At 45.2% G+C, this 27,315-nt stretch overlaps 1 protein-coding gene across 1 annotated transcript in view; it reads right to left on the minus strand.

The window, feature by feature from the left end:
• NRXN2 (neurexin 2) overlaps window positions 1–27,315 on the minus strand; it is a 1,565,743-nt gene that overhangs the window by 848,669 nt on the left and 689,759 nt on the right. Inside the window, exon 14 of the mRNA XM_033953607.1 lies at window positions 15,123–15,296. Within this exon, the coding sequence (XP_033809498.1) occupies window positions 15,123–15,296 (174 nt within the window). The remainder of the gene's footprint in view (window positions 1–15,122; window positions 15,297–27,315) is intronic.

The raw sequence follows: 27,315 nt of genomic DNA on the forward strand, positions 1-27,315 counted from the left end.
CATTCAAAAATCGGCACCAGGAGGAGGAAGCAGCTTGGGAACTGGCTTGTGGGGCTTCAGCATGCCCACCAGCCATTTCTGTTTAAACGGTTTTTATTGATGACAACTTACAAATCCACAACAAACAGTGCAAAACAAAGCAACCTGTGTCATTCAAAATGTTTGAAAATTAATAAAGAATTATAAAAAAAAAAAAAAGTTTTTCAAAAGCGGAACCCACCCCACCCCCTCCCCTTTCACCATACTAGTTCTACAATACACAACAGTGTGGAATTACAACATCTAGTAAACAGTACATTGCAACAAATAAATGCCTTCGAACCCCATCTCCCACCCCTCAGGTCCCACCTTCCCCAAATTCAGAACCCCAACCCCAACCCCCCCTCCCCAGGTGGCAAGCGAAGAAACAAGGATCCCTAGATAACCTACAATTCCCAGATTACTGCACCCCCTAGGATGTAACTGCACCAAATAGGGCCTCCCAATTTTTAAATAAAGTTTTCTCTGCTTCCATTTCCCACGAGCATCTTTAGCGCCACCAGTCATTTAAAGGGGTCTGAGCCCAAAGTGGGAGGGCACCCGCCACCCATGGCCACACTACTGGAATACTATGACTTATGTGCATTCTTTCACAATCTAGGAATGAACATTTACCCCAGCTCTATGGCTGGTATAAGTGGTCATGCTTAAAATACAAGTGCGTATTTGACTTGTTACACGGGTGTTCTATTAAATAAAGTCGGCTCAACATTTAGGATGCTGTAAAACAGCTGAAAGTTATGTGGGCACGGTAGACATATGTTTCTGTTGTAGTATATTTGATATACTGCTTTTCTGTTTCAGAACAAAGTGGTTTACAATCTAATAAAATATAAATAACAAAACTAAGCCAGTTTAGATAAAACAAACAAAAAAATAACTCCATTTAGGAAATTATTTTCTCTGTGTGCTGCCTACTGTCCTCCTAACATGCTTCAGAAGGACAATTCTGTAGTTCCTTAATTTTTGTTATAACTTTATCATTTCATTTTTCCAAATTTTCCATCCTTGGTGATTTCAACCTACCTCTTCATCTCATAGCGGAGCAGAATTATATTTTATTCGATGCCCTCTCTGCTCTAGGTTTCACACAGATTGTGTCGCCAACAACTCACATAGCAGGATATACAGTATATTAGATTTGATCTTTGTTCCAGCTGATTCTGTGTCCAAGATTTGATTCTCATCCTTATACTGTGGTCAGACCACCTATGTGTTACATTTGATCTGTGTCCTCCTAAACCAATTGCTAAGTTAAAAAATCATAAATCTCCGAGACCAGGGCAATCACATATTGACACAGATTTATTATGTGCGACATGAATTCCGCTGTTGGATGATATTCCTTAGCTGATGTTGATACAGCATTGTTGTATTAGAATTCCTCACTTCAAGCTACTTTGGATATTATTGCTTCAAAAAAAAAAAAAAAGAGGTCTTTTGTTTCAATTCTAGACTTGGTTTATAGATGGGTTTCGGCAGCTTAGATGAGAGTTTAGTTATCCAAGAATGAAATGCTTTTTAACAGAAGAAAATAAGATTCTCACTGAATTGACTTAGGTGGCCGTTCAGCACAGTGCATTTGTTAACATAGGACAGGGGTAGGCAATTCCGGTTCTCGAGAGCCAGGTCTGGTTTTCAGGATATCCACAATGAATATGTTTGAGATGGATTTGCATGCACTGCCTCCTTGAGATGCAAATCTATCTCATGCATATTTATTGTGGATATCCTGAAAACCTGACCTGGTTCCGGCTCTCGAGGACCGGAATTGCCTACCCCTGACATAGGTTAATAAATCTTTGGACTATCCAGATGCTTTAACCCAAGGGTAGAGAACTCCGGTCCTCGAGAGCCGTATTCCAGTCGGGTTTTCAGGATTTCCCCAATGAATATGCATTGAAAGCAGTGCATGCAAATAGATCTCATGCATATTCATTGGGGAAATCCTGAAAACCCGACTGGAATACGGCTCTCGAGGACCGGAGTTCCCTACCCCTGCTTTAACCCCTACTATCTTTGGTGAATTCTTTACAGAAAAGGTAAGAATTCTTATCAATTCCTTGAGGCACAGTTGTACTCTGGAAGTTTTTGTCAAAATGGGGAGTCTCTTTTTAGGTCATGTCTCTCTGTAGGGAGTCTTTTGATGTGGTGGGAAAGTGTGAGGTATGCATAATTTTAAAGTTTCTTAAGTCAACTTTATCCTTGCAAGATCAGTGTTCTCCACTTGTTTTCAGCATATTATTTGAGTAATTACTTCTGGTTTGACTAAGGGCTCCTTTTACGAAGGTGCGCTAGGGGCTTTTAACACGCGGAATAGCAGCACACTAAATTGCCGCGCGCGCTAGCCGCTACTGCCTCCTTTTGAGAAGGCGGTAGATTTTTGGCTAGCGCGCACTAATCCGGTGCGTGCAATAAAACCGCTAGCGCACCTTCGTAAAAGGAGCCCCTTTCTTCGCTACCAGTTTTGACCAAGTTAATTGAAAAGGTTGTTTTGACTCAAAAGGATAGCTATCTACGACATGATACCATATTAGATCCATTCCAATATGGTTTCTATAAGGCACATAATACTAAATCCCGTATTCGCAGGGGTTAGGGGCAGAGCCGGCCCTCGAATATGGATAATTCACAAATAACTTTTGGGCCAACTCTGATCCACCCTCGCCTCCCTCCTGCGTTCCGGACCTTACCTGGTGATCTAGGGGTGATGCGGGGTAGGAGCGATCTTCCTACACTCCTGCCCCGTGCAGAGCCGTCATCGAAAATGGCTGCCGTGAGTTCCCGCTGTATTCTCGCGAGACTACGGGAACTCACAGCAGCTATTTTCAATGATGGCTCTGCACGGGGCAGGAGTGTAGGAAGATCGCTAGACCACCAGGTAAGGTCGATTCACTAGGGGGGGGTCCCGGCACCAAAAACCACGAATAGTAAAAACCGCGGGTGCCGAAACCGCGAATAAGGAGGGAGGAATGTATTGTAAGAAGGGATTGACCAGGGTAGGCCCTTCTTTCTTGTTTTCATAGACATTTCAACTGCATTTGATACAACTGACCATTCAATTCTTCTGAGTAGGCTACAAACCTTTAGGATAATGGAAATGAGTTTTCACTGGTTTAGATCATTTTTGTGTAATAGGAAGCAAGAAGAATGAAGTGTAATTGTAGTTTCACTACCAAAAGATACACATGTGCCACAAAGATCTCTATTAGCTGTTTTGTTTAATATCTACTACATTTCTTTGTGTTGGAAGATGAAGACCTTGAATGTTTTGTATGGAATATATGCAGATGACATTCAATTTCTTTTCTCTTTTAACATCTTTAGAATATCTACAATACACAGTATATCTTCCAGTGCTGCTTTCTGGTTGAAATAGAATAGATTAGTATTTAAGGGTATACCGTAGTTATCAATGTGGGCTACTGTTAAGATGTGTTACTTTAACACTTTCCTGAGAATTTTTAGCACATGTTCCATTTTATGCAAGGAGACCTAAAGTGGTTATTAATAACTGGAGTTAACAGTAGGTAGCCCATGTTGATAACTTCCTCCCTGAATATTTCTAAAACTGAGGTGATATTGGTGGACCGTAACAAGGTCATGTTCAAGATTTTTTAAAAAGTCTCAAATAAGAGAGTAGGGGAATTCATAGAAACATTGGCACAATTGTAAAAACGTATACATAAAAAAAAAAGTTACACAAAAGGGAAGGAACAAGAGGAATGAATACCAAAGTGAAATGAGAGAAAAGATAGAAGGTGAAAACATGGAAAAATAGGTCACATGAGACACTCACTGAAAAACAACACTTGGCACTGCTGTGAAAGAGCTGTAGGAGGTTTGAATGGCCTTTATTACTATTTGGAAAAAAAGCCATGTAGAAAATAAGGAATGATTAGGTTCTTATCTCTGGAGGTGAAATAGGTCCGCATACGCTGGTCTGTGGGGCCAATTGGATGCCACTAGGGCTACCATCCCCGGATGACTCACAATCCTGAGAATGACTCAAACTAGCATGGGCCACAGGGGAAACAGGTAGAAAAACCTCTTCTCCAGCCACAGTTGGACTAACGCATCCAACCTCGTGCTTCTGGTCTTATATCTTCAGTTGTAAAAGCAAGCCACTTTTGTGTTTAATGCTGAGACCATCAGATCCATCTGTAGGTGCCCCCACCATCGAATAATGGAGTTGAACACCTGGGGGGACAGAGACCATTCCCCCGGGTTGAGAATCGGCTGACTAAGAAAGCCAGCCTGCACTTTTTCCACTCCCGTTACATGCATGGCTGAGAGAGCCAGCAAATGAGCTTCTGCCCACTGAAAAAGTAGTTGAGCTTCTAGGCATAATGGGGTGCTCCTGGTGCCTCCTTGCTTGTTGACATAGGCCATCGCTGTCACATTGTCTGAGGAGACCCTGACTGCCTTGCCTTCCAGAGCCTTCTCCGGTGCCTGAAGCACAGAATGGCTCCAAGTTCTAGGCGATTCATGGATCACTTTTGCTGAGTTAGTGATCTTCAACCATGAATTGGGTGTCCATTGCAATGACATCCCCAATTGTAAAGGCTGGCATCGGTCATTAGTATCTCCCAGGAGGAGATATGGAGAGGGATGCCCCTCAAGAAATAAGCTGTCTGCAGCAACCACCATAGGCTGTTCTTTGCTTCCAGAAACCACAGAAGCGGCTACTGAAGCAAATCTATCTGAGGAGACCAGCAAGAGAGGAGAGCGTCTTGGAAAAGTCTCATGTGTGCTCTCGCTCTAGGGACCACCTCTGTGGCTGCCTCAATTGACCCCAGAATCTGCAGATAATGCCACAACATGGGAGTCCGACTCTGTAACAGGTTCATAATCTGCTTCTGGAACTTAGTCTGCATGGTTCTGGAAGAAAAACCTGGCTCAAGGCCATGTCAAACAAAACTCCCAGGTACTCCAGGCACTGAGTCGGCTCTAGTTGACTCTTCTTGAAGTTGTCTATCCATCCGAGGTTCCGGAGGAATTGAACCACTCTCAAGACAACCTGTTCTCCTTCTTCCCTGGACAGGGCTCTGAGTTAACCAATCATAGAAACATAGAAATATGATGGCAGATAAAAGGCAAATGGCCAATCCAGCCTGCCCATTCACAGCATCATCCAAATATGGGTGCACCTAGATAGAAGTGCACTGCTACCTCCACCATGACCTTGTTAAAGGTTTGAAGTGCTGTTGCTAGGTCGAAGGGGAGCACAGAACTGGAAATACTGCTCCAGCACAATAAACCACAAGTACCTCCTGTGGGCCGGAAAAATGGGAATGTGGAAATAGGCTTCTATCAAATTAAGGGAGGCAAAAAATTCCACCGGTGCCACTGCCGCTGTGACTGACCAAACTGTCTTTATGCAGAAGTGTGGCACTTTCAATGCAGCATTGACAAACTTGAGGTCCAGTATTGGCCTCCACTCATCTGAGCCTATTTTTGGAATGATGAAGTATATGGAGTATCTGCCCAAACCCGATTCTTCAACCAGGACTGGCTCTATGGCACAAAGATCTGGTAGCCTTTGCACTGTTGCCTGGACTTTTAGGGCTTTCTCCAGCCATTCATGAATCTACAAAAAGGTCTGGAAGAGAGGCACAGAACTCGAATTTGTAACCTTCTCAAACAACTTCTAGGTCCCAACAGTCTGAACATAAGAACATAAGAATTGCCGCTGCTGGGTCAGACCAGTGGTCCATCATGCCCAGCAGTCCGCTCACGCGGCGGCCCTCTGGTCAAAGACCCGTGCCCTAACTGAGACTAGCCCTACCAGCGTATGCTCTTGTTCACCAGGAACTTGTCTAACTTTGTCTTGAATCCCTGGAGGGTGTTTTCCCCTATGACAGACTCCGGAAGAGAGTTCCAGTTTTCTGCCACTCTCTGGGTAAAGAAGAACCTCCTTACGTTCATACGGAATCTATCCCCTTTCAGCTTTAGAGAGTGCCCTCTTGTTCTCCCTACCTTGGAGAGGGTGAACAACCTGTCCTTATCTACTAAGTCTATCCCCTTTAGTACTTTGAATGTTTCAATCATTTCCCCTCTCAATCTCCTCTGTTCGAGGGAGAAGAGGCCCAGTTTCTATAATCTTTCACTGTATGGCAGCTCCTCCAACCCCTGCTCTTCTCTGGACCCTTTTGAGTAGTACCATGTCTTTCTTCATGTACGACGACCAGTGCTGCATGCAGTACTCCAAGTGAGGGTGCACCATGGCCCGGTACAGCGGCATGATAACCTTCTCCGATCTGTTCATGATCCCCTTCTTTATCATTCCTAGCATTCTGTTCGCCCTTTTTGCCGCCGCCGCACATTGCGTGGACGGCTTCATCGACTTATCGATCAGAACTCCAAAATTCCCTTTCCTGGGAGGTCTCTCCAAGTACCGCCCCGGACATCCTGCATTCATACATGAGATTTTTGTTACCGACATGCATCACTTTGCATTTATCCACATGGAACCTCATCTGCCATGTCGATGCCCATTCCTCGAGCCTGATTATGTCATGTTGCAGGTCTTCGCAATCCTCCTGCATCTTCACCACTCTGAATAGCTTTGTATTGTCTGCAAATTTAATCACCTCCCTCGTCTGCACCAATCTGAGCCCAGACCGACCATTAGGCCGACAGCCTGACCCTTATCTTGGGAGGCTTGGACCCTGTCCTGGTATCATTGTGCTTTCTTGGAGGCTGGAGAGGGGTGAGAGTCAGAGGCTTGCTGTGTCCTGCCCCCACTGAACCTCTGCCATGACCTCTGAAAAGACATCACTTGGCCTCCTGCATAAGGACGGAATCTTCAAGTCTCAAAAACTTCCACGTCCCAGATCCTGTGCCTCCCGGGGTCTGCTGTCCAGCAAGGTCTTAGGGCAATGGTTCATAACACTGGCCTTTGGGTCATCCAGACCCTTGCATCTACCCCTGAAAGGGAAGCCTTCTCAGTGTGGCTTTAGAGGCTGAATCTCCTGCCCACTGCCAGATTCAAAGCATCTGCCAGGTAGAGATAGCATAGTCTGACACCTTGCTTATAACTCTGATGATGTAATAAAGAGCATCCACTATTTAATTCATCCAGATAGGAGCATTTGGAGGTCTTCGTCTTTCTACGAGGCCGAGACTCGAGACAATCAGGTGTGGTGAGCATGTTCCACATAGGAAGTTGTGACTGCCACCTTAATCCCTAGGGTCAAAGCTTCAAATTGTTTCTTGAGGACCATGTCCACTTTATGGTCCTGAGTATCCTTTAACATAAAACCTCCTTCACTGGGCAAGGAGTTTTGTTTGGTGACCTGTGCTACCAGTGAATCCACCTTCAGCTGAACAAACAGCTGCTGGAAATCCAGAGCCAAAGGTTAAAACTTAGTCATAGTCTTAGCCACTCACAGGCCCTTTCTGGTGACTCCCAGTGGTCCTTGTCCAGCTTTGTGATGTACAGATGTGAGTAAAAGAACACAGTGAGAGTAATTGAACTACTCATAATTGAGCACTGTGACGAGGGGGCTGGAGGAACTTCCAGCTTCAATTCTCATAGTGAGGTTGAAATAATGCCCGAGAGTGTAGAGGCTTTGAACAGCCGGTGCGCTGTGGGAACACTGTTGGGTTTCCCCAGTCCAGGGCCACTACTGCTTCTTGACCACTGTTCTCATGCAGGGAACTGGACTCTGCCATAGAAACTGCATCCTGGGACAATAATGGCATGGAATTGGACTTTCCATCCTCTCAGTCTAAGTAAGACTGGACATCCTGGTCCAGATCTGTGTCCTCATCTGGTAACGATGCATTCTGAGAGGAGATCCCCTGTGCTTCTGCCTCCGTCATGCTTAACACAAACACTGAGGACCCTCAGCAGTTCAATAGACATTCCACATGAGACTCACATAATCCTAGGTGAAGTCTTGTACTGGGGTTCTCAAGGATCCTGGCAAGGAATCCCTGCAGGTCCTCCTGGGATCTGTAGCAAACACACATCTACGCTTAGCAAATGCATATTCAGAGGGTTCTAAAAGGGGTCTTTTCCCTTGGGATCATGTCCCCTGCAGATCCCCAGCCCTGGAGGACTTAGAGGAGGCTCAGCCCAAGGCTTCTACCCCTCCCCTGCACGCTCTGCCACACATAGGACATGGATGCTCCTCAGCCAGCCATCTAGCACAAATCTGGCATGAAACAGGGGTAGTAAGGCTTGAAGGGACCCTATTGATTTTAAAATTGAAGATGGCTGCAGCCAGTAAAATCACACCAAAAACAGCCCATGGGGACACCTAAAGTACAAAAAATGCAAGGAAAGGGGTTTTTAGAAGTGGGAGACCTTGACTCTGGCTGCAAAAACCTTTAAATTTCAATTTTGGAGACATCCCTAATTTCCCCATCTACTATAATAAAACGCTAAGCGCGCATGCGCACTCTTACCTGCGTGTTCCCTGATCCCTGATCTGTATGTCCGTGGCAGGTAAGAGTATGCATGCACACTTAGGGTTCTATTCTAACGACCGGCGGCAGGTAACACGCTGTGACTCCCCCCTCCCCCCGGCGCCGACCGTACCCAGCACACCCGAAACCCCCATTGACCCTCCCAGCCGAACCTCCCACCGCGAGATGAACACAAACCTCCCGGCTCCAGCAGCATCTGAGGCATAGTAAACACGCTGCTTTGCGTCCTTCTACTGGCCTGATTTCCTCAGCTGCGTCCCTGATGACATCATCAGAGACGAAGCAGAGGAAATTAGGGCAGTAGAAGGACATGAAGCAGCGTGTTTACTGTGCCTCAGACGCTGCTGGAGCTGGGAGGTTTGTCGGCCATCTAGCGGTGGGAGGGTCGGCTGGGAGGGTCAACGGGGGTTTCGGGTGTGATGGGTAGGGTCACGCGGGGGGGATGGGGGTTAAATGGAAACAAGCTGCTCAGGGGGATGTAATGGAGGCAGGCAGGCTGGCATCGGGGGGTGAGGATGGGATAAAGTCTGGAAGATAGTGATGGGGACATAGGAAGGAGACACCCGGGGCACTAAGCAGGAGAGAGGCACTGGGGGCACTAAGGACACAGGAAGGAGGCACTGGGGGCACTAAGGACATAGGAAGGAGGCACTGGGGGCACTAAGGGCGTAGGAAGGGGTACTAAGGACATGGAAAGGAGGAACTAGGGACATAGAAAGGTGCACTGAGGGCACTAAGGACATAGGAGGCACTGAGGGCACTAAGGACATAGGAAGGGGCACTAAGGACATAGGAAGGAGGCACTGAGGGCACTAAGGATATAGGGAGAGACACAGACAGAAAAAAATGGCAGACAGATAGGCAGCGTCCAAGGAGAGAGAGACAAAGGAAAAAAAACAGACAGACAGACATCTACTCTAGCACCCGTTAATGTAACGGGCTTACACATTAGTAGGCTATAATAGCCTTACTCACTATGCCATGAGCCTGGTGCTTCAGCTTATGAGAGCAGTTGGGACAAATGGAGAAAAACTCTGTTTCACAGGTTCGCAGTACAAGCTTGGTCTTTGGGCTGCCATTCAGACTGATGTTGGACTGAGCCGCGACCCCTTGAAAACCACACAGCTGGCCCACTATTAAGCTGAGCCAAGCTGGGACAGTGCCAAACAGCCTACGTTCAAGCTCCTAATAAATCAGGGATGCGAGCAGCTATGCAAGGGATAGCCCCTGTGCTCCAAAAAATACAAAAGCAGGCAGGCTAGCTAGGTGTCCCCCAAGGGCTGATCCTGCTAGCGGTAGACTTCCGCAGCGTGAATCTGCGTCTTCTCCCATGCAGAGGTCCTAGCAAGTGGGAACCTCTGGGCACCAAACTTCCAACTGAACACTAAGAAGAGCAGAAACATTTCTGAGCAACTTGATTATAGAAAAAAACTGAGGGGACAAGAGCAGCTTCCTGGGAAGGAGGCAGAGTTCAAAGATGATTGACTGCATTCTGCAAGCAACTTGTGGGTTCAGCTATATAACCCTAGCGTTCAAGACTACTAGACACATCGCACTAGAGTGAGTATTGAGTAATGATAAGTTGAGTGCTTGTTAAGATCTCTCTATAGATTAGAAATATGGAAGTGACTTTAATTCAGTCCACATATTCATGAGGTACCAAGTATTTCCTGTCAGTTTTCCTCTCTCCCAACCCCTGAATCATACCTTTGCTGGCGGGGATACTCAAGCACTGCCAGCAGAAGAGATTCTCTGCCAAAGACAAACCCATGCTGCTGAAGCAACGAAGAAGCTGGCAGAGTGTGTCAGCTTCCAATGCTCAGTTCAGTGCATAAACTAAGCTTGCATAGAAGTGCTGGAACTGGCAGCTGAAGCACTCTGCCGGCTTCCTCATTGCCTCAGCAGTATGTCTCTAGCTCCGACAGAGAACTTATTTAGCTGGAAGGGCTTGCATTCGGTCCAACAATTTTAAAGGGGCCTGAACCCAAAGAAGGAGGGGGACCCAGGCCCCAGATGCCTCTTGTGTCTCTGCTACTGAATGCCAGTGCCTAGATAACTAACCAGGCAAATAGGGCCTCATAAAAAGTTAGTTATTTGGATACCAGCATTGAATATTGGCTGGACCCAGATAAATCTTTGCAGCCATTGAAAGCCTGGTTATTCAGTGACATACCCTGATTGGGTCCAGCACTGAATACCCAGGTCTAATTCAGCTTGCAGTGGTCAGTGCTTTAAAATTGCCGACCACAATAACCTAAATATCAACCAAAAAGTTGTAAAGACTTTCCGACATCCATGGTTCTACTTACATCAAAAACCCCTTTATAATCCAATATACCTTCAGCATCATGTACTTGAAACCTTAGGAAAAATGTTGGATAACATGCAGTGGGTTCTAGCAAACTTTGTAGAATGGTTTTAAATTTGGCAGCTAAGATTGAATGCTAAAAAATGCAGGGGAATTTGGGTTGCACAAACCAAAAGAGTAGATGTGAATCACTTGTTTACTCTTTCCAAAAATACTAGGACTAGGGGACATACGATGAAGCTACTAAGTAGTAGATTTAAAACATACCATAGAAAATATTTCTTCACACAATGTGTAATTAAATTCTGGAACTCATAGGTGGAGAATGTGGTGAAATCAGTTAGCTTAGCAGGGTTTAAAAAAGGTTTGGTTACTTTCCTAAAAGAGAAGTCCATAGGCCATTATTGAGATGGCTTGGGGAAATCCACTGCTTATTCCTAGGATAAGCAACATAAAATCTGTTTTACTATTTGGGATCTAGCTAGGTACTTGGGACTTGGGTTGGCCACTGTTGAAAACAGGATACTGGTCTTCATAGGCAGTGAAATGCTGCTTGGTTTGGAGGGGACCTAGGAGCTCCACCCTAGCACCAGCAGAATCCTACGTCATGGTCCGTCACCAGCTCCCGACTCTACCTCCTCCCTCCTCCCAGTGTTGTACTTTAAACCTTTGGGGCATCCATCGCACAGCATCAATGAGCAGGCCTGCCCCCGAAAGTAGAAAGAAGGGTTCCGGGGTAGGCCTGCCCATTGATGCTGTGCGGTGGCTGCCCTGAATATATAAAGTACAACAACAGGAAACAGGTGGGAGGATGGGCACCAACAGTCGACCGCCAATTTTTGGGGAGACCATGGACCCTGTGGCTTCCCCTGTTACGATGCCTATGCCGGTCTTGATGGACATTTGGTCTGTCCTAGTTTTCAATTCTTATGTTCTTATTAAAGTGAAAGATATTGTATTGAGGGTGAAGTATATCTATACACAAAAGAAGAGCAGGACCAGGGGGTGATCATATCTGAAGGTGGTCAAACAGAAAAGGCGATAGCAAAGGCATAAGGATGCTTTGGTGTACAGGGAGAGGAATGAACAGCAGGAAAAAGGAGGTGACAGACTCTGTGTAAGTCTCTGTTGAAAAACCTCATTTAAAGTACTAAGTGCAATTCTGGAGACTGCACCGTCAAAAAGATATAAACAGAATGGAGTCAGTCCAGGGGGTGGATACTAAAATGGTTATTGGTCTTAGTTAAAAAGCATATGGGGACAGACTTAAAGATTTCACACCCTGATTTTCAGCGATATTTAACCAGCCAGGAATGAAGTTAAGTGATCAAATAGCTGCCCTAACCACATGTGAATTAGTTTAAACAACCATGAATTTAACATAGAAACACAGAAACATGATGGCTAGATGGGCCATTTGGCCTTTATCGGTCTGCCTATCTGCAGTAACCATGATCCCTTTCTCTCTCCGAGAGATCCCACGTGCCTATCCCAGGCCCTTTTGAACTCAGACACAGTCTCTGTCTCCACCACCTCTTCTGGGAGACTGTTCCATGCATCTACCACCCTTTCCGTAAAAAAGTATTTCCTCAGATTACTCCGGAGCCTTTTTTCTCAGATTACTCCAGAGCCTCCTATCACCTCTTAACTTCATCCTATGCCCTCTTATTGCAGTTTCCTTTCAAATTAAAGAGAATCGACTCATGGGCATTTACATTACGTAGGTGTTTAAACGTCTCTATTATATCTCCCCTCTCCCGCCTTTCCTCCGAAGTATACAGATTGATATCTTTAAGTCTGTCCCCATATGCTTTATGATGAAGACCACATACCATTTTAGTAGCCTTCCTCTGGACCGACTCCATCCTTTTTATATCTTTTTCAAGGTGCGGCCTCCAGAATTGTACACAATATTCTAAATAGAAGGACTTCAATACCTCCTTTTTCCTATTGGCCATACCTTTCCCTATGCACCTTAGTATCCTTCTAGCTTTTGCCATCACCTTTTCAAACTATTTGGCCACCTTAAGATCATCATATACAATCACACCCAAATCCCGCTCTTCTGTCGTGCACATAAGCTCTTCACTCTCTAATCTGTACCGTTCCCTCGGGTTTTTGCATCCCAAATGCATGACCTTGCATTTCTTAGCATTAAATTTTAGCTGCCAAATTTCAGACCATTCTGCATGCTTCGCCAGGTCTTTCTTCATGTTGTTCACACCATCCGGCGTGTCTACTCTATTGCAGATTTTGGTATCATCCGCAAAGAGGCAAATCTTACCCGACAACCCTTCAGCAATATCGTTTATAAAAATGTTAAAAAAGAACAGGCCCAAGAACAGAACCTTGAGGCACACCACTGGTAACATCCCTTTCCTCAGAGCGATCTCCATTGATCACTACCGTCTGTCGCCTTCCACTCAACCAGTTCTTGACCCAGCCCGTCACTTTGGGACCCATCCCGAGGGCACTCAGTTTATTTATTAGACGTCTTTGTTGAACACTGTCAAAGGCTTTGCCAAAATCTAAATACACCACATCTAGCTCACATCCTCTATCCAATTCTCTGGTCACCCAGTCAAAGAAATTGATCAGATTTGTCTGACAAGACCTACCTCTAGTGAATCCATGTTGCCTCCGGTCCTGTAATCCACAGGATTCCAGAAACTTGACCATTCTCTGTTTTAAATGTGTTTCCATTAATTTGCTTACCACAGTATCTAAATTCAGTTTGAAATTAAGGTGCCTTAGATAGGCTGAATATGGGCACCTATATTGAGGTGCTCTGTATGTTTTTAATATTAGGATGTAGTTACATAAGTCCTCTGAAAACTGATCCCCTAGTCTTTTTTAAAAGCTCTGGCACTTTGTTCCATATGGTGTCATTGGTGCTCACATCACATGTGAGGTAAGAACTTGCTTGTTTTCAGAGAAAGAAAAGAGGCCCATGAGGAGATTTTATACTGCCTCTTATTTCTCACCTGCCCTCTCTCCCCCTTCCTCCATTTCTTTCTTGCTTTATTGATATGACAATGTATGCATACTGCTTTACTCGTCTCTCTCCTTCCTTCATTTCTCTCTTAAACTCTGAGCTTTCCTCCACTTCATCTAGCTCCCTTTCCCCCATCTTTTCTTACCTTCCATCTCCCTTTCTATCTATCACTTTTTCCTTTTCACTGTCCTGCCATCCATCCCTTGTTTCCATTCTCCTTCACTCTCATCCCCTTTCGTCTTTAAACCTCATCCGCCCTTCACCCTCATTTTTCTCCTTATTCTTCTTATACCCTCATCTCCCTGTCTGCTACTGATTCTCTTTCCTTTTGTTCCTTGGCAGCTGAGTTCATATCATAGTTCAATACCTAGTCCTAAGTCTATTGGATTACTGCGATATCCTCTACCTTTCTTGTCCTACCTACCTAATAAAACAACTACAGACTGTGCAGAACACTGCCCTCAGAATGATCTATTCCCTTGGAAAATTTGACCACATCACCAACGCCTTTCTAGACTCACACTGGCTTCCAATACAAGTCCGCATCCAATTCAAACTATACTGTATGTTATTCAAAACCTTAAACGGAATGGCACCCACCCACCTAAACAACCGTCTAAACAGGAACCTCTCAACCAGACAGAGGAGAACCCAATCCCCTTTCTCCTTCCCCCCATTTAAAGGAACTAAACGCAAAAAGATGTATGACAACTTACTTGCAACACATGCAGCTAAATTGGACCCCTCCATCACCAACCTACTGACAGCATCAACTGACCTCAAGGCTTTCCGCAAAGAAATCAAGACCCTACTATTCAAGAAATTCACCCAAATGTCCTAATCCCTTCCTTTCCCCCTCTCTCCCCCTCTTAGAACCCACTCATCAAAATTGCTTTAGACCTTACGCCTTAATTGTAATTTGTATTTCTCTTCCTGGAAATGTCCAGTTATCGTTCTGATGTAATCCGCTTAGAACTGAAAGGTACAGGCGGAATATAAGCCAGTAATGTAATGTAATGTAATATCATCTCCATGTTGGCTTTGTTAATCAAACAGAAAAGGAGGATTTGGGAGCTTTAATCCAGAATCAAAGCAGAAGAGTAAATTTCAGTGGTTTAGAATATACCATTGGCAATAACTCAACCACAGAAAGGAACATGAGGATGATATAAAGGAGAAAAAAAAGTATTCTTTATACAGCACTTTGTGAACTGTTGTTTAGAGATTACCTCCTGCTGGGAGAAACAGGGACTGCAGAAGCTGTGAGCTCCCCCACAGTGCTCTCGGACCATTTTCTAGATCACCTCCTGTTGAGAGAGTTTGGCTTTTGCTAATGCTGCTTACCATCGCACCCCCTCTCGACCTGTCCAACGCGGTGCGTGGCATCTGCAATGAGGTCTGGCAACCGGCCATTGAGGTCCACTGAGGCCAGGCATCCCTGAAAGCCGTCCCGTGAGGCCACCAGTTTGGGCAGGGTGCTGAACATGTTTTTACTGAGTCCTCCAATGTACAGCTCCCCTAGAGGAAAGAAAAATAATGAACAATATATAGTACTTAGGGAAAATTTCTATGACCGCACCTAGACTGTATTTAGAGACCTAAAGGGCACCTATGTGGTACCCATTCTATAAAGGAAAGCATGATGGTGCTCTCCTTTATAGAATACTACCATAACAAGTTAGATACACACCTATAACTTAGGTGTGAACACTTATGCCAGCCACAGAACTGTTATAAGTGCACAAGCCTAAATGCTAGATATACATGTATACTTATAGGGCCCGTTATTCAGAGCTATTTAGCTGGCTGGGAACAGCTCCTGGATGGCTAAAAGACACATAGTCAACTATCAGCCAATATTCAGCAGAAGATCCCCAGCTATCTCCCATTGACTATCCCGTTCGGCAGGTAGCCCAGTGACCGGCTCAGGTGACATAGCCAGTCGTTGCCAATATTCAGTGGCTCACAGGCTGTGCTCAGTGGCCAGAGAGACCTACCTAAAAAACAGGTCTATCTTTGGCTGATAGGCCTTAGCCAGCCAGCCATGAATGTCATCTTAGCCAGCTATGTTTCAGCCGGCCAAAACAATCTCAGAATTTCAATGCCAGTCACCAGATATGGTGCCGGCATTGAATTTCCAGTTTTGCCGCAGACTACAGAAGACAGCTGGCTGTCTCTTGTGGTCTGAATAATAGGCAGATAGTATTCTATGGGTACAAGTGTAAATGTGAGTACTACCCATGCTCTGCCCATGGGTACATTTAGGATATGCATTTATTTATAGAATAGCCCGTGGGCAGATTTTTGGCACTTATACACATATGCGCATATATATATACACAGTATTCCCCCAAAATTCTCGGGGGTTCCGTTCCAGAAACACTCGTGAATTTTGAAAAACTGCGAATACGGTTTTTCAGCTGATCAAAGGCATGAGAGGGCAGCTGGGGCACCGGCGGATGCTTAAATTGTATTTACGAAGCCGGTCACATTTTCCGACCGCCTCTTCCTGGTACTAAAGTCATGGTTGCACCAATCAGGAGCTGCTTTCATACGCCAGTCCCTAGCGACTGGCAACACGATACTGAAGCACTACCTCCTACCGCAATATAATTGGAGGACTCCTGCTCAGCTTAGAAGGAACAGTGCCCACAGCACCCACACAGAGAATCAGACATCTTCCACCACCCATACAGCCCCCTTCGGGACAGGCACAGGACTTTTCCCTTCTGCTGATATTTTCCCATTAAGGGGTAGATAATCGGACAGTGGCAGTGAGCATTTTTTTTTTTTTAAACTGCCAGTGGCGCTATTCTTGGCACTGGCACTAAATACCTGCCATTTGTGCTACCGGCTATCTCTTATGCAGACAAGTGCGATATTCAACACTTAACTGCCTAAGCAACACTGCATAAAGATAGGACTGATTTTTATGCAGTCCACTATAGCCACTTAACTTAGGCACTTAAGTGCCAAATATCAGCACTTAACAGCATAAGTGCCACCTCCACCCTTGGACTGCCTGCAAAATAGCTGGCTTTCATTTTAACAGACTGTGGTGATATTCAGCGGCTCTAACCAGTTAAGTGCCGCTCAGTATCAGCGGATAGATTCACCCAAGTGATTTAACCAGCCAGGAGACATTTCTGGAGATTGTTAGTCCTGTGGGAGGGTCTTTGCCTCCTCCCCTATTCCAAGTCAGAAGGAGAAATTTGGAGAGCTGATTGTGTCCAACCTTCACACTGTGGGGAGGGGAATTCAAAAGGAGTCAAGTGGAAAGGAAGGCTGGGGTTAGATTGAAGAGGCTACTGAAAAAGGGTAAAGAAGGGAAGATGCAAAACCTTTCCACACAGAATGCAAACTCAATGAGGTCAATTTTCAAAAGGCACTTATGCGTTTAAAGTGGCACCACATGTATAAATGTTTTTATTTATTTTATTCAATTTTCTATACCAGGAGAGCTCAGAACGGTTTACATGAGTTTATTCAGGTACTTAAGCATTTTTCCCTATCTGTCCCGGCAGGCTCACAATTCATCTAATGTACCTGGGGCAATGGAGGGGATTAAGTGACTTTCCCAGGGTCACAAGGAGCAGCATAGGTTTGAACCCACAACCCCAGGGTGCTGAGGCTATAGCTTTAACCACTGCGCCACACTCTCTCCCTCTGTTTCAAACATTCCTGGCATTAGACATATACCTCCTAAATGCCCAATTTACTACTACCACTTTAATTATTTCTAGAGCACTACCAGATGTACGCAGCGCTGTATAGAGTCACGAAGGAGACAGTCCCTGCTCGAAAGAGCTTACAATCTAAACAGACAAACAGGATGCCAGGGTGGGGTTACAGTTAGGGGGGACGGTTAATCAGCTGGCTAGGGTGGTGAGCAGTGGGCAGAGGGGAGTAGGGTTATGGACTGAAAGCTAAATCATAAAGGGGATTTTTCAGTCTGCTTTTAAACAAGGGAAGGGGCGTGACGGACAATCTCAGGTAATTTATTCCAGGCATAGGAGGCAGCTAGATGAAAGGAACGAAGTCTGGAATAGGCAGTGGAGGAAAAGGGTACGGAGAAAAGCAGCTTATCTGAGGAATGGAGCTCTCGGGGAGGCGAGATAAGAGAGGAGAGATACCGAGGGGCTGCGGCATGAACACATTTGTAGACTAGTAATAGGAGTTTGAACTGTATGCGAAGGCAGATGGGGAGCCAGTGGAGTAATTTGAGGAGGGGGGGAGTAAAGTGAGCGTAGCATGTTTGGCATGTTTTCTGGAAATGTCAATCGCTCCTCCTAAACTTACTTGCTCCACTTCATCACTGACGCTGAAACCGTGGATTGAAAACAAAGTTTTATTTTATTTTTCTTTCCAGCTTATGATTTATCTTTAATCTTATCTATTGTTTTGTTCTATTTCTATCATTTAAATTTCTCCAGAATTCTACTGTTCAACGGTTCCCCCTTCTGCTTCTATTCCTTTCTCTCCTCTCTTCTACCTTCCAAAGTATTTAGATCAATGCTGTCTTGTTAAAATGTTTATTTTATTTTTATTTTTCCTCTAACTCTACTTTTCACTTCTCTATTACCCTCCAGGTACTTTAGTTAGATTGTGAGCCTTCGGGACAGTAAGGGAATTTTTCAAGTACCTTTCTTATTTCTAATCTTAATGTATATTTTCTGTAAACCGCTTAGAACCTAACGGATGTAGCGGTATATAAGAAATAAATTACATTACATTACATAAGTTGTGCAGCTGAGTTTTGCACCGATTGCAGGGGGAGAGGCTGTTCAAAGTGAGACCTGTTAGAAGTAAATTGCAAGTCTATGCGTGAGGTTATGAGAATGCGGACAAGAGTCTGGGTAGTGTGCTCAGAGAGGAAGGGGCGAATTTTGGCGATGTGGTAGAGATAGAAGCGACAGACTTTAGTAGTCTGTGGGATGTGCTTAGAAAATGAGAGGTCAGAGTCAAAGACGACTCCAAGGTTGCAAGCAGAGGAGACTGGAACAATAATAGTATTATTTACAGAGATAGAGAATACTTTGGGCTGAATTCTATATGTGGTGCCTAAAAAATGGCACCCAAAATCCCCCCGCTTAAGCACTATTCTACAAACAATGCCTAAAGTTATGTGCAGTTTATGGAATAGCGCTTATGCTTGGGAGCCCCGCCTAACTTTAGGTGCAGCCATTTGTACCAATGGAAATGTAGTACAATCCTCAGGCCTAAAGTTAGGCACAGAGGCCCCTTATTCTAAAATTATATGCATAAATGTGAGGAACACCCACAATCCTCCCATTTCCGTGCTCCCTTTTTGGCACCATGCGTAAAATTTGGATGCTTAAATTAAATCCAATTAATAATTGCTTGTTTAGAAGCCAATTATCAGCACGAATTGGTTTGCTATTAAATTAAGTGGCATATGCAAATTCGGGCATGCAACTTAAAGTTCCATATATAGAATTTGGAGATTAGAGCGCACCATTGCATGCAAAAGTCATAGAATAGTTTCAGTTGTCCATGTAACTTAAAAGTTAATTAGCTGCTGATTGGCATTAACAACCATTTATTGCTATAATTGGCCTTAGTTGATGTTAATTAGAACTCATTAGCATATAGTTATGCATATAACTGCCACTAGTCGGTATTCTCAAAACTGCATATGCAATTGTATTATGAAAGAGAGATGTATAAGTATGTATAAGTTTGGACGAAATATTTTGTTGATATGGGAAGGGATGGGAGGTGGATGGGGGGTATTAAAACATGTATAATAATATTGTTTAAGAATGTCAAGTGAGTTATGTGAATTAATTGTAATAATATTGTACACTTGTTGAAAGAAATAAAAAGGAATAAAGAATAAAAAAAAAACTGCATATGCAAACTCCATCGTGTGCAACTGTGAAGGGGTGTGGCAGTGGGAGGGGCATGGTTGAATCAGGGGTGTGCCTAGCACTTACACGCACAAGTTCTAGAATACTGGTAGTTATGCGATTAACTGCCTATAGTTAGGTGTAAGTAGTTATGCTGTCGCCAACCATTAAGCGGGCATAAGTGCTTGCGCCTAATGTTAGGTGCATAACTCTGCATGCACTTGCCAATATAGAATGCGCGCTAAGCACGCTGCATCCTAGTGCCTAACTTTAGGTGATCTACAAGGAATCACCCCCATAGTTCTGGATGTGTAATCCATTAAGGAGGGGAGAGTGTGGCACATTGGTTAAAGCTACAGCCGGAGCCACTTGCCAGAGCACATCCTTTGAGGCACCCACGCAGGCACAGCCAGCACAGCTGAGCAGAGGTCCTTGCCAGCCTCTTTAAAAAGACCTTGTGCCACGGAACACGGCCATACCGAAGGGGTATGGCCAAAGGGGCAGGACACGCCCCTTTTGAGCCCTTTCTGTATTGAGCGGCCTCTGTTAATGTGGGTTTGGCTTAAGTCTTAATTTTGAATTTTAAGTTGTTTTTTTGAAATGTTTTTCTTGCTTTTCCTAATTTTTGTTATTTATGTAACAAATGTTAATTAAAAAAAAAAAAAAATATATATATATATATATATATATATATATATATATATATATAAAAGCTACAGCCTCAGCACCCTGAGATTGTGGGTAGAGAATGACATGGGGACAGATTTTTCCCCGTCCCTGCAGGAACTCAATTTCCCAGTCCTGTCCCCGTGAGTTTTGTCACTTTCCCTGTCCCTGCCCCATTCCTGTAAGTTCTGCCTTAACCGCATAAGACTTGAACACTTATGATTTTAAAGTGTTTGAGGCTTGTGCAGATGAGGTCAGAGCTTGCAGGAATGAGGCAAGGACGGGAAAAGAACTCACGGGGATGGGATAGGAAAATGGGTTCCTGCGGGGACGGGGAAAAATTTGTCCCCGTGTCATTATCTAGTTGTGGATTCAAACCCACACCACCCCTTTTGACCCTGGGCAAGTCACTTAATCCCCCATTGCCCCAGGTACATTAGATAGATTGTCAGCTCACCAAGACAAACAGGGAAAAAGACCTGAGTACCTGAATAAATTCATGGAAACTGTTCTGAGCTCCCCTGGAAGAACGGTATAGGAAACTGAATGAAGAAAGAATTTTTTGTGTATAAGGGATTTTTAAAAAATGAACCCAGGGCCAGTGGATTAGTAAGGGGGGGGGGGTCAGGTGTCCTCTTTGCAGGGAGTGCTGGTGCCTCTCCACCTCTCCACTCCCTGTGTATCTCTTTAAATGTTCGCCCACACGAGCAGCATCTTCCACTTGCTGCTCACACCGGCCTCGGCTCCCTTCTGATGTCACTTCCTGGTCGCGGGATCAGAACGTTGTCAGCCTAGAGGCTTATGGGAAATTATATCAATCTGACCCTGGCATGGGAAGGCAGATAGACCCTTAGTACAGGGAGACTGTGTTAAGTTTCCCTGATATGGTTTTAAGTTTCCCTGATTGAATCGTGGGGGTGCGACCATCCTTACACTTTACAAAACTGACAAACGTGACATCAAAAGAGTGTCGAGGCTGGTGCAAGCAGCAGGTGTAAGATGCTGCTTACGGTGGCGAACATTTCAAGAGGTACGCGGGGGGGGGGGCTCTCAAGTGGCAGGGAAGAGTGGTGGGGGTCGCATGGCGCTGCGATGCCAGGTGTCACTGCCCTTGGCACCAGCCTCCCTCACTACGCCGCTGCCCAGAGCAATGGTTCTCAAGCCTGGTCCTGGAGGTACCCCAGCCAGTCAGTTTTTTGAGCTATCTATAATGAATATGCATGAGAGAAAACTGCATGCAATCGAGGCTAAGCCCCCCACTCTTCTGCAGTCTTGATCAACTGTACACAGAGAAGCACTTAAGAAACAAAACTGGATAATTCCTGGTGAAGTGGAAAAGGGACTCTTCTGTAGCCTTATCACACCTTTTCCCTTCCCCTTGGTTGTTCCTATAAATCAGATTCACCTCTACCTGCTAAGCTGTGAATGCCACAGAAAGAAGCCATTCAAAGACAACCAGCAGATTGTAATGTCAATGAGGGAGATGCTAACATGTTGCTTGGCGTATCTAGTCTCCTCTGTGTCACTCTGTGCTCTCCACACTCCCCACGTCACCTGCTTAATGATGGCTGGGGTTGTCTTTGCTATTCAGTACCCGACTTCCATTCTCTCTGTGACCTGTAGCCTTATAGAGAGCATTGCATGAATTTTAATTCTGCTTTTAGAGAGAGAGAGAGAGAGGACCCATCTGTTCATCTCTGGATCATAATAAAACTCCCTCAGCATTGTTGTGCAATCAGTTTATTAAGGTTATGTCTCTCTTCTTTAAATATTTTGGAAAACAGGTGTCACTAGTGTCACAGCTTGTACAGAAAATCTGGATTCTGAGCTTGGCCCATCTTTAGCTCTGGCTGTTAAGGATGCTTGTGTATTCAGAACTGCTCCTGCCAGTCTGTGAATGCATTTCATCCATTTTGTAGGCCCTAGGAGCTCAGGGCAGCATTGTTGCAATAGGGAAGACCTTCATATTAAGGACAGTAGAAAGGATGTGAAGGTGGAATCCTTTCTATTCCGAAGATGTAGAGAGTCAAGGCTTCCTGGAAGTGCATATCTGTTCAAATCAGTGTATAGGACTGTGTGTAGCAATGCATGGATGAATACATATTTGTGTAGCAAGATGAAAGTGTAATGATACTATATATTTGTGTGATTTTCTTTTTGTGTGTGTATGTGTGCGACGTGTTTATCTGTCTGTGCATAGACTGATATGTACTGTATATACACCAATATAAGTCAATCCGAATATGTCGAGACCTCCATTTTTCCCCAAAAAAAGAAGGAAAAATGGTTGACTCGAATATAAGTCGGGTGGCTTAATATTCAAGTGCCCTGCTCTGTCAGGCTCTGCACCCAGCACCCCCCTCCCTCCATCCCCTGTCAGGCTCTGCCCCCAATCCCCTTCCCTTCATTACTCCCATCCTTCCAGGCTCTCCACCATGTCCCCTCTCCCTGCCCATCGTACCTCCTCTGCCGCTGGAATCCCTGGTGGTCCAGATGTGTAGCAGGCAGGAGCGAGCTTTCTGCGCTCCTGCCCCATTGCTAATCCGGTCAGTCACTACCGCAAGTTACGGCTTCAGCCACTGAGCAGTACCAAGCAGGAGCGCGCTTTGGTGCTGCTGCTCGGCACTGAGCGGCTTCCTGAATGGCTCCCATGAATTCTCGTGAGAATTTACAAGAGCTATTCAGGAAGCCGCTTAGCGCCGAGCAGCAGTGCCAAAGCACGCTCCTGCTCAGTACTGCTCAGTAGCTGAAGCATGGGTGTGTCTTTGTCAGTGTCTGTGCATAGATTCATGCGTGCGTGTGCATAGATTGGTGTGTGCGTGAGCTTCTGAGTACTCTTCAGTCCTATAAAGTGCTCTGGATCCTCTAGTGAATACAGAATGGATCACACTGTCAAATTGCCCCAGATCTTCCTTGTGGTCATTCTCAGCCTTGGCTTCCTCCCTTTAACTCTGTACAAGAATGAGTCCCTGAGCATTAAGTTTAAAAATTAAATGATATAAATTCTTTCCCACCAGGGTGCAGAAGGAACAGAAAAATGACTTTCTCCTCACCCTCATCATGCTCTGAAAATCTGAGGGCTTAAAGCCAGGCATACAGAAATGGTCTAGCTCCATCAAGAGACAACAGCAGCAAACAAGTTAAGTTTCATCCTTCCAGGAAATAAATCACAGAAAGAGCTCCCTCTGAATACGAGGACTAGAGGACTTAGGGCAGGGGTCTCAAAGTCCCTCCTTGAGGGCCGCAATCCAGTCGGGTTTTCAGGATTTCCCCAATGAATATGCATGAGATCTATGTGCATACACTGCTTTCAATGCATATTCATTGGGGAAATCCTGAAAACCTGACTGGATTGCGGCCCTCAAGGAGGGACTTTGAGATCCCTGACTTAGGGGATGGGTGTAGGGATATAGTACCTGAAACTTCTAAGACTGGAGAGCTCATGGGGTGGAAAAAGGGATATAGTGCTTATCGTCTCTAGGGCTGGAGGCCTTGGGGAATGGGTGAAGGGATAAAGGGCTAGATTCATAAAACTTACCGATCGGTTTGCGACCCCGACCCGATTCACTAACCTCGTGGCCGATCAACCTCCGATCCGATTCTGATCCGTGCATGCAAATGAGGGAGCACGGCATGCAAATGTAGGCAGGCAGCGATTCACTAAAGAAAATGAGGAACCCTGACTGGGCTGGCTGATCACAAAACACGCGACTGCTGAGGACCAGTCGGCTCACGTCCTTTCCACTGTCCTGGTCTCCTCTCCATGCTGAGTAGGAAGATGCTTTTACACAGCAATTGCTCATTCTCCTGATGCAGAGCCGAGGACTGTTTTCTTTCTTGTTATTTCTGCCCTTCCTTCAGTAAAATGCTGCCACTATTCATGGGGAAGGGTGGCAGAGAGCAATCAGAGCGGCAGGAGCGTCCGGGCGGCATGGGCTCGCAGGAGAAGAAGCAAATCAGCCACCGGGATTTGGGGCAGAAATGCGTTTTTACTCTCCTGTATCCCAGGCTAGCCTGCTCTTCTCCGCACTGCAGCCCCACTTTAAACTCGCAGGTTAAAACCACGGGCTCGCACTGCGGGGAAGGGCAGGCTAGCCTGGGACAAGGGAGAGTAAATGGGCTCGCGAAAAGTTTCAAAAATCCTCCCTGCTTTGCTCGCAGGCACTCCCCCCCCCACCCCCACAAATTGGACGTTCGGACAGCTCAACAGTGGCGGCTTTGCAGCTTTGGTAAGCACACACAGACCATTTACAGGCAAAGAAGATGGTCTGCGCATGCTTTAGGATCGCTCACTAGCGATCCATGTGGTCGGTTGGGAGCGTTCCTCCAATCGCCCTCATTCGCATGCTGACCCGTTGCGGATCAGTCGGCCTGCCGCAGATTGGCCATGGATCGGGCAGGTTAGTGAATCTAGGCCAAAGTTGGGACAGTCTCCATCGAGAACTCTGCATTTAGTCCAGTGATTTCCCACTTTTTTTTGTTCCATTGGAGAAATACAGAATGAAAAATGTGGAAAATCGCTGGACTAAGTGCATAGCCCTCAATGGAGTCGTCCCCAACTTTGTTGACTGGGCTGAGAACTTTTCAGTGGCCCCTCGTACATGAAGGAACCCTAGTTTTACTCCCGGACCTGGTTTGGCCATGGTTGGAGGACACAACTGAGTGCCTGTCACCTCTAGGACTGGAGAGCTGAGAGGATGGAGACAGGGATATAGCATCTGTTACCTCTAGAACTGGAGGGCTCGGGGGCATGGGTGCAGGGATATAGATCCGGTCACCTTTAGGACTGTACAGGAATACAGAGTCTATCAACTCTAGGATTGGAGGATTCAGAGGATGGAAACAGGGATATAGGGCTTGCTATCTCTAGGACTGGAAAGTTTAGAAAATGGGTTCAGGGTTACATAGTCTGTTACCTCTAGGACTGAAGGATTCAGGAAATGGGGTCAGGGATACAGAGCCTGATACATCAACGAATTGGAAAAGTTAGGGGACAGGTGCAGTGATACAAAATTTGTTGCCTTCTAGGAACAAAGTATTCAGGGTATAAGTCCAGTGACACCTCTCTGTCATCACTGTCTCAGGAGATAGGTTGAAGAACCCATCCATCTCTCAGCAATCCACATCTAGAATGGAATTGTTATATTTTTCCCAGGATAAAAAAAGATGCTGCCTATTATCCCTCACAGCTCAAGTTTTCTTTGAATAGGTAGAAGCCAGATTCTGGCTGTAGTCAGCTCCGCATTTCTTGTGCCCTCTCCTGATCCCAGCTACCTCCTGTCTCTCGAGACTCATCCCTGTTCATTAACACCTGCTCTCTTCTCCCTGCACTTTCCCTTCATTAGACAGCTCTGGCTCCTTAATGAGGAGTTAAGGGTGTGAAGCTAGAGCTTGGAGGTCATAGGTGAATTGTGCAGCCCAGCATCTCACCTGATATCTGATTCCCTCCGGTTCAACACTTTATTACAAAATCCCTCCCTCCCCCTATCCCTGGAAGAGTCAAAGCAAGGCTACACATCCCAGGAGAGAGTGCAAGAAAAAAAACTGAAGACACAAAGAAAGAGACACGTGTAAACGGAGTTAAAAATGAAAGGCAAAACCTAAGATCCCAAGGCGGTCAAAGAAAGACTGAGACAGTACGAAACAATCAGAGAGAGCATGAAACAGAGACAGTAGTAGAAACCTGAGGCACTCAGATAAAGCTAGATACAGAGAGCATAAGGCAGTCAGAAATAGCTAGGTGGACAAAGAAACAGGTGTTATCCGGGGACAGCAGGCAGATATTCTCACATAACATGACATAAATTTTATTTATATAATCGCATAAGCCTTGCGGTTCTATGTGGTTTACAAAAGAGGAAAAACTGACCAGTGTCATTGAGCTACAATAAGACTCAGGAAAGAGATAGTAGTGGAGTTACAAAGGTAGTTGACAGTATGGGTAGAAAAGAGGTAGAAAGATTAGTGACAAGGGGCTGTCATATAACTTGGCAACAGCGGTAAACTGAAGTTTCAGAGGTAGGCAGATGAGCCTTACAAAGGCGGTATAGCAGATCAGTCATCCACATGTGGGATGATGTCATCCACGGAGCCTGGTACGGACAGTGAAAAGTGTACCATCACTTTAAGCTTTGTTAAGCTTCGAGACTGCCCGCACCGCGTGAGTGCCTTCCCGTATGATGTTGGCTCGGGTTGCTAAGTTCCATAAGCAAGCTAAGAAGCCAACCAGGGGAGGTGGGAGGGATGTGAGAATATCTGCCTGCTTCCCCAGATAACACCTGTTACGGTAAGTAACTGTGCTTTATCATAGGACAAGCAGGCAGCATATTCTCACGTGTGAGACTCCCTAGATGAATGGAGGGAGAGTTGGCCATTAAGTAGAAAATAAATCCTGTAATACTGCTTGGCCGAAATGACCATCTCACCTGGAATAGGAATCCAGTAAACAGGTATAATAGTCTGGACCATAGGTTTTATCCCCATACTCACAGGAAACTTTCAGAAAGCATCAAACAATTTCCTCAACTCCGCCTCCTTGTGTCACTGGGCAGTGCTCTTCTCTCTCAGTCCATACCAAAGCCATGGGTAACTTCTAAATAGGAGAAATAACAAGGAGGGCATGGGGAACAACCCCACAAGGACAAATTTTTTCTGCTCTTCAATCAAACAAATAAATAATCAAATTGAAATGTACCATAAACAAGGTGGAAGCTAACAACCCACCTACTTGAGTGCAACCAGAACTAACATTTATACAGCACTTCTTGCTTCTTATAAGCTTTTATTAGAGAGTTATTGTATCTCTCTTCATCTCTGATAGTTAGACGTTCCATGAGATTTTAAACAGGCGTACTCTGACAGGGTGGGTCATCCAGACTACTCTACCTGTTTACTAGAAAGAAGATTATCAAGGTAAGAACCTAATCTTCCCTTCCAGTGCAAGGGTACAGTAGTCTGGATCTTAGGGATGTATCAGAACAGTCTCTTGAGTCTAGAGTGGA

The sequence above is a fragment of the Geotrypetes seraphini genome, chromosome 8 (genome assembly GCF_902459505.1).
Source record: "Geotrypetes seraphini chromosome 8, aGeoSer1.1, whole genome shotgun sequence".
NCBI lineage: Eukaryota > Metazoa > Chordata > Amphibia > Gymnophiona > Dermophiidae > Geotrypetes > Geotrypetes seraphini.